Source organism: Amyelois transitella, chromosome 18, assembly GCF_032362555.1.
Source record: "Amyelois transitella isolate CPQ chromosome 18, ilAmyTran1.1, whole genome shotgun sequence".
Taxonomy (NCBI): domain Eukaryota; kingdom Metazoa; phylum Arthropoda; class Insecta; order Lepidoptera; family Pyralidae; genus Amyelois; species Amyelois transitella.
In genome coordinates, this window is record NC_083521.1 from 4385114 (window position 1) to 4402118 (window position 17005).

Consider the following 17005-nt stretch of genomic DNA (forward strand, 5'->3'; position numbering starts at 1 on the left):
ATATATGTATATTTACAATAATTATAATAAATGGGATTTCTCAATTAATATAGGCTGTAAACCTAAATTGACGCTAAACCAAGGTATATTATTTGAAAAGAATAACTTAAAAGAATTAAAACAAACTGCCACATTTTTGTTTTCTCTAACCTTATTCGAGCCTAAGCTTACTTACTTCACAGCACGAAATAATTAGACTAACGCCGCATGTTGATGCTCTGGTTTCTGCCTTTATCCGCTGCATCCGGTGTAGCCTTTTATTTTATTTATTTTTATGTCCGTACAGATTCAAGGATTATTTTTAAATGTGTATTTTTTTGATCACATTTTTCACTGATGCAGCTGGAAGATTTGCTGAAGTAAGTTTATTCTTACTTCTAATGAAGTACTTCCCTGGTACTCGTATAGTAGTGAAAATTTAAAAACTTGTCGGGTACTGGGACTTCTCTTCCCGCTGATTGTAAAGTTAACAAGGTAAGCATTAACTTAAATTCTTTTATGGAATGGGCTAGCAACTTGTCGCTATATTTGGTGTATCTCTTAATGCCATCAATAATGTTATTTAATAAAAAGATGAGTATCGATATAATAAAATCAACGTATAGCCATAAACTTTATCATATTTTTTTAGCATTCAAGTGATTTCTGCAATGAACCTCTCAAAGAACCTCAAGCTAACAAAGCCGATTTGCACAGCTGATATCAAATCCACAGTTTTCGAATTCAGTCAATACCTGAAAAACAGGTCACGTTTCTCCAGGTAACATCCAATTTCAATTTGTAAACAAAACAGCGTAACCCTGTGGCTGCATTACCCCGTGCACTGCTAATGCACAGTTAATCGGGTCCGTAAATTATGTGCACTTTAAGGTAATTCCGTCCACGCTATTATGAACATCCACCTTAATCCGGGAGACTGGTTTTTGGAAACAATTTAGGATTTAGTTACTAATCTCATGGACATATCGGCTATATAATTTAATAACAAATGAGTCATGAAATAATAGTCATAAATTCATGAAAATAAAAGTTAAATTCATCGAACCATAAAAGTCAAATCAATCTGTTTAATCTTTTTTTTTGAAGGTGGAAAACAATTTTGTATTTCCTAGGTAGACAAAGCCACTTGAACATAAACACCTTACCCTTACCCTTGAACCTTACCTCAGAACATAAACAATTCTCTTATATTATGATCTGACGAAACAACAGTTACAGATTGTTGTGATTCATAAAGGCACAGGTTGCTATTCCATTGCGCAATCTTTACAATAGATTTTTATGGTAGGCATACATTGCCGATTCCTTATAAATTAATTAATGTCTTACTCTTGTAAATCAGCACTGTATATTCTGTTGATTATTAAATGCATCGTACACCTACGGCGCTAATGCAGGTAGGTCACCCAGGAATTATGCAGACTCTAATGGGTCGGTTAATCGTAGTGGGCGGTGTTTCAAGAGAGCTTGGCTAAATACAGCTACATTTACCCTGTAACTGGACTAAATTGAGAGGTAGGGTTGTATTCTAAAAACGCTGGACGGTTTATTTTTAGAGTTGTAAAATGTATATGATGTATCGGAAACGTGTAAATGTCAAAGTGATATGAGTTTTATAGCAAGTGATAAAAATGTAAAATCTTCACTGTTCTTAGTTAAGAATAGATTGTTTAATATATCCTGACCATCGCAGAGTTGAATAATTATTAATTCACTATCAGGAAATTCCTAATGTATTTTACTTTTCTAGTATGACGACACAGTGATAGATACTACCTGTATTTTGTATAAAAAAGTTTATGAGAATAAATAACTTAATATGTATGTATACAATTATATTATATAATAAAATCATCAGTTAAAATTGTATCCAAAGATCTTATATGAATCGTGGTACTACAACCTCCCTACTACCTTTTCAGTTATGTAGTACATACTTGAGCAAAACTTTTATACAGACAAAATAAGAAAAAGGTACTTGAAACCATAAAATTGATATGACAAGCCGTATGGTTTCCGGCACTTTAGAATAGAGGCACTGTATATCGTTCCCATGCATATCGTAAAAGGTGACTAATGGATAGGTTTAAAACTTGAGTTCCTTTGGTAGGCAATGGGCAAGCAAACTGTCACTAATTGCATCTCAATTCCATCATAAAGCAATACAGCTAAACGTGGCCTTTCAGTCTTATCAAGACTATTGGCTCTGACAGCCCCGCAAGACATATACATATATATCCGTGACCATATGTCGGTATGTATGATGGGAGCCATAAAATATTAAATCATTTAACAATTTACAATACCATGACTTGTTTCATTTATGTGTGAAATACGAAATGGATGGGTAAATAAAACTACCAAATAAGTTTATAATTAATTAAAACAAACAATTAAACTGTAAATGATTGATTCCTGAATATATCGAACTAAAGAAAATTATGGGTTTCAGATAAACAAAGAAAAAAACATACACTTTCAACTTCAAACTTTATTCCATCGTTTCGTTTATTATTTACAACTTGTTTATCACAATTTGACAGTCATTACATACAATTAACTATGTACAAAAATTACAAATGTTTTCTATTTTATTTTATACACAACTCTCCGGCCCTGGAATTTCTTCAGCTATAAGATGCTCTCGCCTACTTAAAGTCATGTTATTTGACAGCACTTTGCCTGTTGATCTTGGTGGAGACAACATCTGTGAAAAATGTAAGAAAGTAATATAATTATATACCACTTTAGTTCCTTTTGTACCTTTTTGTATGAATACTTGAAGAAAATAGTCTTCAAAATTAAACAGAGTGGTCTTTAAAATCTTTAAAAAAATCTTCGAATAATGACAATAAAAAATATTTGAAAAAAAAAATTATGTGAAATGAGTCCATCATTGAATAACTTTACATTGAAATTACTTCATTGAATAAATTAACTTCATCTATTAAGTAAAAATATTACAAACAAAACTAATTTAGTTGTTCTGTTATGAACTAGGACTATATCGGAATTGCAAAATACGATTTTATTTTCAGCCAAAAATTTGCATCCGAATAAAACTTGCTCGTTGTAATTCGATAGTTTGATTTTTGTGTTGCGTTTTTAAAAACTAAATATTAATTTGATTAAGTTCAGAACTAACATTTTTTATACGTTCAAATCTAAATAAATTCTCAATAAAAATAAAATATTATAGGTTATTTTAGTGATATCGCCCGTGGTTGTAAGTGAGGTATATACATATACATATTACATATATGTAAAAATATCAATTAGTTCTTTTTATGCAAAGCTACAATAACAAAAATTGTAACAAATTTATTTGTTAGATCCTTTCTTTCAAATGAATTATCTAACTAGGTTAAATGCAAAATTTATATAAAATATAATCTTCACACACTTCACCGTTAGATAATAATGGTTTAGTCATATATGTAGTAGGTATGTACGAGTATTAATTACGGCCATATAACTCGTATTGCCCATTAAGTTCCCCATGGGTGTAAAATAAAGTAATAAAATCTCACGTTTCCAGAATCTTCCGTGTGAAGCGACCCGAGACCACTCGTCCACTCGCCAAGGGCGCCATTTTTGACGGGCTCGACACACCTTGAGTCTGGAGGGTCGCCGTCTAAAAATAACGGTGTTATAAGAAGAAAAATAATAAGAATTAATTTAAATATAGAATCCATCGAAATTGCGGATTCCTGGTTGGATTTATCTCCATGCTTTGGGATTTGGGACCGATTTTCTGATTTACTACTCTGTCAAGAAAGTAGCGGGAAAAGATCAATAATACACAAACTGTTTGTTATTCATCCAAATTTATTTTATCACCTTCAAAATATGCTCCTTTAGAAACGATACACTTACGCCAACGAATAATCCAATCATCAAAACATTTTTTAAACGCTGTTTCCGGAATTGAGGTCAGTTCTCGCCGCGAATTCTCTTTTATGTCTTCTACCGATTGAAAACGGGTGCCACGAAGTGGTAATTTGAGTTTAGGAAAAAGAAAAAAGTCGGCTGGAGCCATATCTGGTGAATATAGTGGTTGCTCGATGGTATTTGTTGAGTGTTTGGTTAAAAATTCGTTCACAATGATGGCCTTGTGCGAAGGTGCATTATCATGGTGCAAAATCCAAGAATTTTCTTTCCACAAATCTGGCCTTTTTCGTCGGATTTGCTCTCTTAAACGCCGCATAACACTCAAATAATATTCCTTATTTACCGTTTGACCTTCCGGCAAGAATTCCGAGTGCACAACACCGCGATAGTCAAAGAAAACAGTCAACATGACTTTGACTTTTGAACGACTTTGGCGTGGTTTTTTCGGTTTCGGTTCAGTTGGAAGGCGCCACTCTGAAGCTTGTTGACTAGTTTGCATGTCAAACTCGTAAACCCACGTCTCGTCACCAGTAACAATGCGTTTCATGAATGTTGGGTCGGAATTGACTCGTTCTAGCATGTCCTCAGCGACTCTCATGCGATTGAGTTTTTGAAAAAAATCCAGGTCTTTTGGGACTAGCCGAGCGGCAACATGTTTCATACCCAAATTATTAGTTAAAATGGTACGGATCGACTCGTGAGATACAGAAAGTTCGGTGGCTATCTCTCTCAAAGTTGAATGAGGATTTTCAGTCACTATTTCCTTCACTTTTGCGATGTTAACTTCAGTTGCAGACGTTGATGGCCTACCAGAGCGAGGCAAATCTTCCATCACATCTCGACCGCTTTTGAACGCTTTGTACCACTCATAAGCACGAGTTTTTGATAAAGTCGATTCACCGTAAGCCTTCTGTAACATTTTCAGTGACTCCGAACACGATATTCCATTGGCAATGCAAAATTTAAGACAAACTCTTTGTTCGATGTTTTTATCCATTATGAAATTAGCAATACACACTAGATATGATATAACTAAAAATAGCACTGTATTTAATGTAAACAACAGATGCAACTCAAACTCCGCGCCAAAATGGAAAACAGTTGTGCCAATCTAACAACAACAAAAAAAACAAAAATTTGAATATGGAACCATAAATAAATAATCCATTCCCGATACTTTTCTGACTGAATGTATATTTTTTTAAATATGCAATAATAATGACGTAATGTGAAATAGTTTAAACTATTTTCTTTTCCTCCCAAAAGGACACCTCTCTTTAAAAGTAGGTCTTTTACAATCTTAGTATACAATTTTTACAATTTCTTGGTCAAACCCGCGGGTTTCCTTCAGTTAGAAATTGGATCACTTCTTAATATCGTAAGGAGATAGATACAGAACAGGCAAATATTTTCAACTACTGATGTTGATAGTAGGCAACAGCTGTAATCCAAGTTGGAAAGGGTTTTTTGTACCTGGTCTTTAGCAGACTTACAACTCTTGGTCCGTGCGTTGTGATCCGATCACCTCATTGTGTGGACAATAAAATATGGGGATTCCAGTAATCTACAACAGTACTTACCCGGTTGGGGATTCAAAATATCCGGCTGGGCTTGCTTCGGAGGTTTCAATGTAAACGCGACCACGTACTGGCCGTCTCCAGCGTTCAGCTGAAGTTCCGAAGACTGCTGTTTAGTTGGAATCCTGGCCCTGTAAGGAACATTTAGTAAATTGTACATGTAAGAAGTAAGTATATATAATATGTTAGGCCTTTGACTTATTAAGAACTGAAAAGTTTTTTATATTGTCTGATGTAGCGACAGATTATGAAGATTGCTATGCAAATTATACTCTTAAAAAGAATTCGTATTTAAATTAAACGGCTGTGGCAGACGGAGAGACAAACATACAAAAAATATATAAATTTCGAGTTCTTTTTACATCAGCTATACAACCATGACAAAAAAATTAAAACGTCTGCAGTAAAAAATGTTGAAATTTCTATTGAGTTAACTAAAACTTTACCTTTTTCTCCGTAAAAAGTACGCTGTGGATACAGCGACGCTTGCGCATATGACGACTGTGAGGATAATCGCCCAAAATGTCGGTTTGCTTACTCCAGCCACTAGTCCATTGCTGCCATCTACACCGGAACATTTATTATTATTAATTTTTCATATTCTTTACCGATCAACCACAAAGGTGAACATAATAATAAAGAAATACCTTATATATGATTTACTTACCAAAGCGGTAAATATCTCGTCTTTGGAATTGAAATTTTCGAATGTTTTAACACAATAATACCTACCATAGTCAATAGTAGCAGTCAATACATACATAAAACCCTTTGTGCACTCAATTACTCCAATTATATTTTTTGGAAAAATCTAAATGCACACCTTTATTTTGAGCCAGTATTTTTAAATATATTTTAATAGAAGAGAATTGCAATAAATATTTTTTAGATTCAATGTTTTGACACTATTGATAGTGCAAATAAAGTTTGATTTATGGCTTCGTATACACCAGGCAACAATAATGCGAAAAATGTGATATTAAACTTCTGTTCTTGGGCATAATACTAAGATGGACAAACCATAATATTATATATCGCACAAGAGAATTAATGAAAAAATATAAAGGAAATAATTTGGAAAAAAATCATGTTATTTTTGCGAGTCAATAATGTAGTAGATATTTCAATAATTTTATCAAATATGGTACTTAAATAGTATCTACTGCAAAAAAGTAAGTGTTTTGGTTGACGACCTGTTCCTTCATGCTTTCTAACAGGTATGTAGAATATGAGATTAACATTGTAAGAATAGAGATTCATTATTTGTTGAGATTGTGAAGGTAGAACGTTACAACCGGGCCCTGAGGCTTCTGGCCTCGGCATATCGGTGGAGGGTACAGACGGGAAAAAGAAAAAGCGGGAAAAAGAGAGAGAGAAAGAATGACGGTACAAAATAAAAAAAAACTTGCCTGTTCTTCGCTCAGGATCTTGATAAGCTAGGGCGTGTACCATGATTCGTTCTGATGCCCCTTTGTCGTTCCTTGAATGCACGGTCAGACGCAGAGAATTTCTACTAGTGTACAGTACAGCAGCCGGTACTAAGAACAGAGCTACGCCATCTATTGAAAGACAAACGTAAAATTTTAAGTATCAAATTTTTTTCCAGTGTCCATTATGTGCCCAAATTAAAGAGTAACTCATGACTTAACTGCGTTAACTACGTAATATACAAATTATAATGTAATTAACCCACCAGTCTCATTAGCAGTGACGTTAAACTTTATGGTCCCGGTAACTGAATCCAGGGCTTCCAGGACAACCAGTTGCGGTAGACCACCATCATAGCCAGCGACGCAGCGGACCACCAGGGCTTCCCCCACGTCCTCGTGGTCGGAATCCTCGATGGAGTTAGAGTTGTTCCCCGCTGTCACCGTGCAGTTGCGAGGTGGCGATGGTCGAGCTATGTTGATGATATTATTGTAAGAGTTTAGGACTTTGTAGTTGAAAACCTTAAAGTTATCCTTATACTAAACGTAATTTCATCGATGTGAAATATTCGCTTCTAAAATACTTCTTGTCTTTGTATCATTTTGTTTTAATTTTGTGCCATAATACATTGCAATATAATGTATTTGTATTTTCAATGTACAATTATCTAAAGCTACCTACCTGCAGGAACAATTTGGAAGACACAGGGCTGTTCTTGGCGGCCCACGGCGTTGGTACCTCTACATGTTAGGGCTCCATAATCTCGTTCACTTGCTGGAGTGTATCGGAGCTCACTGACGCTGCCATTAAGTGTACCTGTCATAAGAAAAACAAAATGTTTTTACTCATTATTTTTAGATTCAGAATTTAAATAAACTTTGTTAATATTATGGTTATATCTTGTGCTTATATTACATGCTATTTATAACAGCCACCATTTGGAAATACAATAATCAAATAATAAATTCTATCGCAAGCCAAAAAGCTGGACGTTGCCTATCAGTCTTTTTAAGACTGTTGGCTCTGTCTACCCCGCAAGTGATATAGATGTGACTATATGTACTCGTATGTATAACCAAATGTGATAGTAATTAAAGAAATAGAATGTTACCGTATCTAGCTGGCGAAACGTTGAAACTCTCTCCACTATTGTTGAACTGCCATAGAAAAGTTACTTCAGCTGGATCCGCGTGTACTGAACAGCGCACGCGCAGTGCTTCATCCAATGCCGCGCCCACCACTTGTGGAGATAACTCGCTGCATACTGGAGCATCTGTGTAAAGGGAACAGTTTTATAAACTCACAAATTATTACTATACTAATAAAGATAGGCTTATATTTGGCTTCAAGTAAAACAACATTTTACCGAATTATAAAACTCATAAAAATTTCTGGGTCTATTATTTTATCTGATGCCTATTTGGGTCATAACAATAAAGAAACTGTGCGGGAAGAGAACTTCACTCCTTTTCTTTGTTATCAAACCAACATTGAAGACAACTTTCTGCGTAGACTGCTCTATTACTGTTACTAAAATTCTATTAATCAAATTTAGGCAACAATAATTTAGCACAAGACTTACGTGCGACCTAAATTTCGTTCCATATACCTCAACATTCACGTAAACAAATTATATGTCCTGTACCTTCACGGGTAATAAATTCGTGTCTACGAATATCCAAATGATTGCAGCGGGGATCGACGTACTTCCTTCCCGCATAGTAATTGCCGGCGGGTAGGCAGGCATAAATCATCAGAATTATTGCCTAATATTACAGATCGTGCCCGCAATCTGTTGTTTTGTGGAATCACTTTAATTCCTTTGTTTAGTTTGAATTTATAGTGGTTGGTTGGGTGTTTTAATGAAATAGTTACGAGTTATAAGAATTTAACAATTTGTTTTAACCATTAACTTCACTAAATTAAAGTCTCAAATAACTTCACTTTACTAAAATGTATTTTTAAAAATTACACAATATACATATGTATATTGAACTGAATGTATTATTTCACAGAATATTTAAGTGCTTTTGTTCCCTAAAATTAAATATTAGTCAATCTAAATATAAGGCAAACTCAAAATTGCATAAATTAACCTAAAATAGTAGTTGAATATGACCAACAACGGTAACAACTTCATAAAATAAAATAACCATCAAAATACCGATGGCCTTATCAAACGATCGCTTTATTGCTCCGAAAATAAACAGCGTCATAAATTTAAAATATCCACCGACCAGTGCCTGTCATAAAACGATGAATATAAATGTAGTGGTTATTATTTCGCCGGCGAGTTATTTAGTCTTCACTTCACGTTGCCAATTAACGGTCAGGCTTAGTGGTGCCTTAAATAGTAATAAAAAATATCGATAGTTTAGTTCTAACAATGGTGGCAATACATATTTAGGATAGTAGACATGACTATAGGCGATAGTCATGGTTACATCGCCACCTCTCTGGAGAGAAATCCGGGGTGCTCATGATCCTAGGATCTGTAACTCGGGTTTTTACACGAGCTCCCGCTTTAACCACCACAAATTTTACAGGGCTATCTAACTTTTGTTATACCTATATAACTAGATATCGATAGTCCTATTTTAAGTGATTTCCAGGGGTAAGCTGTTGATAGTCAAACTATCGATAATTCGGCAACACTAGTCACGTTAGGAAGGAAGCGAAGCCTCGATGTGTAACATAACAAATGTACGGACGTAGTCGTTGATTTACAAGCATACCGTATAATCAAAGCGTGATTCAATTGCGACCCTTGTATATACGTATGAAGGGTCATATAGAAGGGTCGTTTTATGTATAAGGTAGAAATAAGATAATATGCAGTTTTTGTATATTTATAACTGAATAGGGTTTGTGGTTCTCGGCACCAAAAAAAAAGAATAGAACCACTCCATCTCGTTCCCATGGATGTCGTAAAAGGCGACTAAGTGTTAAGCTTATAAATATAGTTTATAAACCATAATATATTAATATATATATATATAATGACACGCAGCGCAGCCCGCGTTTAACTAAAATTCTCCTTTTGCGTCTTTCCCTTGGGATTTACCAAAAAATGGTAGCCTATGTTTGATCTAGGATTACTACCCGTACGAGTATTAGCATAATAGACAGATAGAAAGGCAGCCGTTATATTCCTACATCCCCACTAATGACAAAACGGGGTGAGTCTGTTTAAAACGTATTGACAGTTAGCCTTCAGGACCAATTGTAATGAATTTTGTAAGTATCAAAGCAAGTAAAAGCTAGCTTATTTTTATATTTCGTTTTATAAAATTACAGAAACTTACATTGCACCCTCAACCAGACCATGTCACTCGAGGTTTCCCCCCTGGTGTTAGCAGCTCTGCAGGAGTACCCCCCGGCTTCTTGCCTCGTCACCTTCTGCAGCACCAGGGAACGAGTGCTGAGGATGATGCCTGATGACATGTTCTGCGTCACCGGCCTGTCCTAGAAGGGGCAATTCATCATCATTCCAGTCTTCAATGTTTATTAAACGCAGCGAATAATTAGAATAAAGCTAGACCAAAAATATTACGCCCTTGCTATATGACGGTTAAAAAGTGAATTATAATAATCAGCTGGCAATGACTCAAATAAAGTAAACATAATCTAACGCTTTAAAGTAGTCAGTCATGTTTATGGCTCCTACATTACTATAAGCACATCTTATAAAACAGATAGGTTTATATTTAAATAAACATGACTTAACGTATTTGGTGTTATAAAATGAATATAGGTACTTATTTATTGTGGTCAAGCTTTACACTGCTCAATTATAGGGTGGTGTTGGTTTGCGATATTTATGTAGAAATATTGTAGATAGCATTGCATAAAGATAAGTTTTTTTTGGAAATGGGAAAGGAATAATTTTTGTATTTGATTTCTTTTCTTTTTGTATTGATTCTTTTATATTTATGGGATAACAATGCTCTCACAACTTCACTGTACTAAATCACGATTAGGATAATTAAGATCATCTGATTGTTAACAAGCATGCTTTTATAATTACTACACCATAAACATAATCGGCACTGTTTGGTCTACTATATTGTTTACTGTCTTTGTAATCTACCTGTATTTTTTACTGTTTGTGCCACAATAAATGAAAAAAAAATAATAAGTTTTTATATCATATTTAGTAATCAAATTGTAACCGGTCACCAGTTGGTTGGCCAGAATATTAAACCTTACTTTTAACGCGCAAGATAAATTATCCACCGACATTTTAGTGGACGAGCGCGTGTTGTTATAATCTTGACTATTATTTTGTGATTCAAATTAATTTCATTAATTTCGGAACGTACTATAGTATAGTAGTAGTAACTATTACATAGTTACTTACGTTATGATACCAGGATATCCTATGTTCCCTCGGGTTGGCGCGTACATTACACTCGAAGTAGACGTCGTCTCCCTCCTTTATGTCGTGTGGGTTCAAGGTGCTGCCAAGTGATAACGTCACTAGAGGGCTGTCTGCAGGTAAAATTATTCCAGTTAAAATTAAAAATATTTTTCACCAGGTCTTTATCTATTTCTTATTGAGAAACCAGTTTCTAAACAGTTTGATGAGAGAATATTTTTGTAAATAGCAAAATAACATGCAACGTTGAGCGTAAAGTTTTTCGTCGATGGCTTTTCACCATCGTTTCATTATTTCCGGACTCAGTGAGTAGGTAAACAAGCATACTTGATATAATCCACTATAAAAGTATTCTATACAGTTTAAAATTGGAATACTTTTGAAAATAGAATACTAACATACAACATTGAGCGTGAAGTGATCGTCGATGGCTTTAGTCGGCAGCGAGGGGTTGACGGCTACGCATTTCACTACCGCGCCGTTGTCGGCCGGAGTCGGGGTGTACACTAGGGTGCTCATAGATAACGTGTCGTTGGAGTGTTCAGTTATCTGTTAAATAAAAGATAGATAGAGATAAATTTAAGTTATTTTTTTTACAAAATCATGTAAAACTACATACTTGGTAAAGCTTACGGATTCTTCTACCAGTTAATAAATAAAAGTAAATGTATAAATTAAGAAGATATTTTGATCAAATTGAATAACTAGGTACTTAAATATACGACTCTTTATAAGGCTAATACAAATGTGTTCTTTTATTTTTGTTTATTAGTTTAATGTATGAATTTTTACCAATAAAAGTTCATCATAATTATGTGTCTTGGTAATGTAATAATGGTAATTAAAAAGTTTACTTTCTAATTACCTACTTGTTTATAGGCAACGAGACGTAATATAAAATGAAATAAGTAAAATATAAAAAAAAGTTACAAAATCAATACAATAAAATTGAACAACATGTAATTTGATACTTTGTACGGTATGGTCGCGTCAATTCCTGTTTGCAAACATTAAGAATATCTACATGTAATTTTAAAAAATAACAATACTGAATAAAAACGAAATTTGGGAAACAAAGCTCAAGACTAGTTAAACTTAATTACCTTCTCCTTTTCAAAACTCCTGCTATCCTTGAACCAAGTGATCTCCGCGGAAGGTCGGCTACCTTCAGCTATACATCTTAGGGTTGACGCTGCTCCAGCTATAAGTTGCTGAGGTCTGTTCAAGAGGGTCACGGAGACTGGCGCCACTAAAACAAACATTTATCTTTACTTAAAAGTATTCAGCGTAATAATCCTTCTGGATGTGAAAGAAGATGTAGTTACAGGAATAGAAGAGGGTATGTTGAGATGGTTCGGTCATGTGGAGAGGATAAATGAAAGCAGGTTGACTAAGCAGATATACAAGGAGAGTGTGGAGGGAAAGGTCGGAGTGGGAAGACCTAGACGAACGTATCTTGATCAAATTAAGGACGTCCTGGTAAAGGGTCAGGTCAAAAGTACCTGAAACCGCCGCGCTTGCATGGAAAGAGTTATGAATGTGGATGAAGCGAAGGAAGTATGCAGAGATCGTGGCAAGAGGAAAGAGGTAGTCTCTGCCTACCCCTCCAGGAAAGAGGCGTGATTTTATGTATGTATGTAATCCTTCTGGAAATAGTCACGGTTACAGCGTCATATAATATGGATGAGGCTGGTTTCCACCTGTGACCACGATCTTCAGGTGTTTACACAGAATGAGTACCGTCTGACCTATATTAGATTATCGTAAAACATCCAGTTTGTTTTCTGAATTTTCAAGTTTCCTCATGATGTTTCCTCAAAATAGAATTGATTCCAAACAATGTATTGTCCATAATGTGGAAGGATTTGAACCGAACTTTGCATCACAATTTTTTTTCAGGAGCCCTCTGCAGTGCAAGTTAGAATTGAAGTCAAATTACCTCGTAAATTTTTTAAAGCCCTTTCATTTCATCAGTAAACAAAAATAACGATACCAAATTCTAGTTTTAAAAATAAACCGAATAAGGTCGGGTTCAAATATTCCATTCCTTAAAAACCACAAACTCCTTAATGATGTATTCCAAAGGCTCAGGAAAGAAACTCGTTAAGTACAACAAATTGACACTCCTGTCCATAATGAATCATCTATTTACACTTCTATTATTGGACTTAACCTTGAGACCCACTCAATTGATCCCAAGAAAACCCAATTGACTTGGTACTTACTCCTCTCTTAATTACAAGAGTTTTCTACCCGAAAATTCTTTCCAACAAAGTAGATCTATTCGTTTTTAAGCCAATCTTGTCTCAATTAGGCTGAAGATGTTTAATTTCACTTCATTTTGAGCATTAGTAAATGAACGCTTAGTGGAAAACATTATATTATCTTACTCCCATCAAAAGTATTTACGATTAAAATCTCAGGTATTTAGCTCGGAATTCTCTAAACAGAACATATAAAATAAATCTACTATATTTGAATGGAATCAGGCGTTAAGCTTTGCATTAGTTGATAATATTTGGTAATATTTGTTTTTGAATTTGTTATCTGCGAATTCATTGAAAAGTTAATTTCGAATATCATTAATATTTTAATAATTTGTAAAATATAATGATTAACCTTCTCACTCGTTCTCATTGTACGTCCAATAATGAAAGTGTAACCAAAATGCAAAATTTAGAAGTATATAATATAATAACGACCTACATCTAGCCAATTAAGGTACTAGCAGAAGAAACTAGTTTAAAACGGGTGTGTCGACGGGGAATTTCCCGCAGAAAATGTGGGAAATTCATTACGGCGAGAGTTCCAGTTGCAAACGAAACGAGTAATTAATTATAAGTCCCTCGTGATTGCTGATGTGTGCAACTAGAGTAGGCCGCTCCAGATTGTGTTACTTCATTTTTAAATTATTTTTCGTGTTTTGTTTTATGGGAAATATTTTTTGGTATGTAGGTATTTTGAAGGAAAAAAGCAAAAAAATTTGCATGGATTTTTTTAAGTTCAAAAAGTATTTTTCAAAAATGTACATTATATCTCATGTATCATATGTATATGCTCATGATTGTAGTTTTATTCATTTATCGCAGTTTTCTATCCTGGTTTGGAAGCGAAGGTAAAACAATGTATACTAGTTTCATTTTTCGCGCACAGATTGTATTGTACAACTTTTAAAGTATATAAAAGTGAAATTTGCTTCATCGCCATTACCCTTTTCACACTGTCACTTACCTACCATATCATAATTTGTGGGACTACAAACATATATTTATTAATCTGAATTTGTTTTTACTTACAATTCATCTCCAAGCGAACTATTTTCTCCTGTGGCTGTACTAGATGCGTGTTGGCTGCTCGGCACTTGAAGGTCCTGTTGAGGTCTTCTCTCTTCAGATTCTGCAGCTCCAACCTGTTCACCACCACGTGGGTGTCAGTTTTTACTCCTATGTATTGTGGAGCTGGAGTGCCATCGATGAGCCAGGATACTACTGGTTCTGGGCGACCTGGGAACAAACACAATCCATACTAAAATTATACATGTAAAAGTGAGTTTGTTTGTCCGTATGTCCCGCGCAATCTCATCCAGCGCTAATCGATAAAACTACAACACGGTCAATGCATACCACGTTGCATGGCCACTCCTAATAAGTTCAGAGAAATTAATTAGATGGCGCTGTCGATAGACGAAATACGTTTGTTATATGTTTAATAAATACTTTATTGTAATTTAATTGTTAATTTTGAAACGTTAATATTCTTTGAAAATGTTAGGCGTCCACCTGTTAGCATTTAATATTGAGTAAAAAATAAAATATATAGTAGCGACGACGGATATGCATAATTTAAAAAGAACAGCTTTCTATCTGTCGCAATTTATGAGATACAGCCTGTTGACAGACAGATGAACAGACAGACGGACAGATATACAAAGGGGTAGACGGCCAGCGTAGGCTTAGTAATAGGGTCCCGTTTTTATCTTTTAGGTGCGGAACCCTAAAAAGTAATAAAAATTGGTTGATATGTAACCTAAATCCATTTGTAATCCTACAAAGTTATAGCTGTCTCTTTTCGGGGGACACTGAGGGAGATATTCCGTCTGAATGGCTTCATTGAAAATCCGCAGTATGGCTGGCGATACGCCAGGACCGAGGTAACCTGGTCCAAAGATTGTTATGATGCGATGGAATTACCACTCTTAAGGTAGTTTATCACACTTCGGGTATAACGTACTGAAGGTATTAAACTATAACATTCAAGCTGCTTTTCTTCAAGTGCAAATTATGAAAATCAATAAAAAAATAACTATACTTAAACCTTTCAATATTCATCCATAATCAAGCGATCCAGCTACGCGTGACCTTCGAGTCCTTTGACTATTGACTCTGGCTAATATGGTAGTATATCAGGTGTTAGGTTAAAAGAACACATTGATATTTTCACTATCTGTCACTGTCCTTGGAGAGGTTCTATAATCTGTTTCTCTTTGAGTGCTTCCTTCTGACGCCCGACGCCGTGCATTCAGTTTGTATAAAATTGTATACTAATATTATAAAATTGAAGAGTTTGTTTGTTTGATTGAACGCGCTTATCTCAGGAACTAGTAGTTCGAAATAAAAAATATTTGTGTTGAATAGACCACTTATCGAGGAAGGCTTTAGGCTATATATAATAACATCACGCTGCAACTATTAGGAGCGAAGAAATAATGTAAAATGTGAAATAAAAACCGGGTAAATTATTCATCCTTGAGGGCTTCAATGATTACTAAAATAACTATTTCACCATTATTTTCGCTCTGTTTCTTAGCAAATCCTGGTATACATACCTACCAAAGCGTTAAGAATTATAGTTTAAAGATACGGTTTTCTTGATGATAATTTTATTTATAATAATAACTAGCGACCCGCCCCGGCTTCCCACGGGTAGCAGTGTTACATAAAATTTTACTCCTGTATCACTCAAAATCATCGTAACCCGTTATGAAGTTTTAAAGATCTAAGCATACAAACATACGGACAGACTTGAGAAACATCGAATATAATTACCTAATAAGAACGGTAATAACTGCATTAAATGTGATTTTGTAATCTAAAATTTCAAAATCAATTCCATATGAACTTAATAATCCTACTTGAATAAGAACCCTTGCATTCTCAGTATTTTTAATAAATGCTTGATTCATATTTAAAAAAAAAATTGCAAAATTTATTGAGTAAAGAATTTAATCAAACTTTTTGGCGCTCGCATTTTTTACTCCGCGAACAAACATCAGTTACTTTCGACAGGGTTCTTTGGAGTCTCCAAAAGAGATATTCCATGTGAATGGGTTCATTGAAAGCCTGCATCGTGGGTTGGCTTTGCGCCAGACCCAGTTTATCTTGCCCTCCGATTGTGATGATGCACTGGACCGGGAGAATAGCCCCGTTATCAGTGCTTTAGTTTAATTACGCGGTTTCTATTGTAATTCTGTACAAGGTGTTTCGCACAATCATTTTATTAAAAGGTGTATCAGGAAACAGCCTAAATCATGTCACGTATTTTGGAAATTATGGGCTTGGTTTTTTATTATAATTTTCATTGCTTTGTTAATTCCCTCGATAACAAAGTACTAGATGAAAACTTGTGCTCTATAAAGGTATACCAAGCTTGTAAATCACTACCGACTTTTAATTGTCAATTTCGAAAAAAGTAATTGTTACACAATTTACTTTTCTCTTCATAAAGAATTAGA

General features: G+C 34.7%; 1 protein-coding gene across 1 annotated transcript in view; it reads right to left on the minus strand.

Annotated features, from left to right (window-relative positions):
- Positions 1-2512: 2512 nt before the first annotated feature.
- LOC106129182 (synaptogenesis protein syg-2) overlaps positions 2513-17005 on the minus strand; it is a 122365-nt gene continuing 107872 nt past the window's right edge. Inside the window, exons 6-18 of the mRNA XM_060949172.1 lie at positions 14571-14777; positions 12378-12523; positions 11673-11823; positions 11257-11387; positions 10202-10361; positions 8008-8169; positions 7578-7712; positions 7162-7368; positions 6878-7027; positions 5915-6032; positions 5472-5599; positions 3531-3634; positions 2513-2707 (exon numbers count right to left, since the gene is read on the minus strand). Of these exons, the coding sequence (XP_060805155.1) occupies positions 2597-2707; positions 3531-3634; positions 5472-5599; positions 5915-6032; positions 6878-7027; positions 7162-7368; positions 7578-7712; positions 8008-8169; positions 10202-10361; positions 11257-11387; positions 11673-11823; positions 12378-12523; positions 14571-14777 (1910 nt within the window). The 3' untranslated portion in view covers positions 2513-2596. The remainder of the gene's footprint in view (positions 2708-3530; positions 3635-5471; positions 5600-5914; positions 6033-6877; positions 7028-7161; positions 7369-7577; positions 7713-8007; positions 8170-10201; positions 10362-11256; positions 11388-11672; positions 11824-12377; positions 12524-14570; positions 14778-17005) is intronic.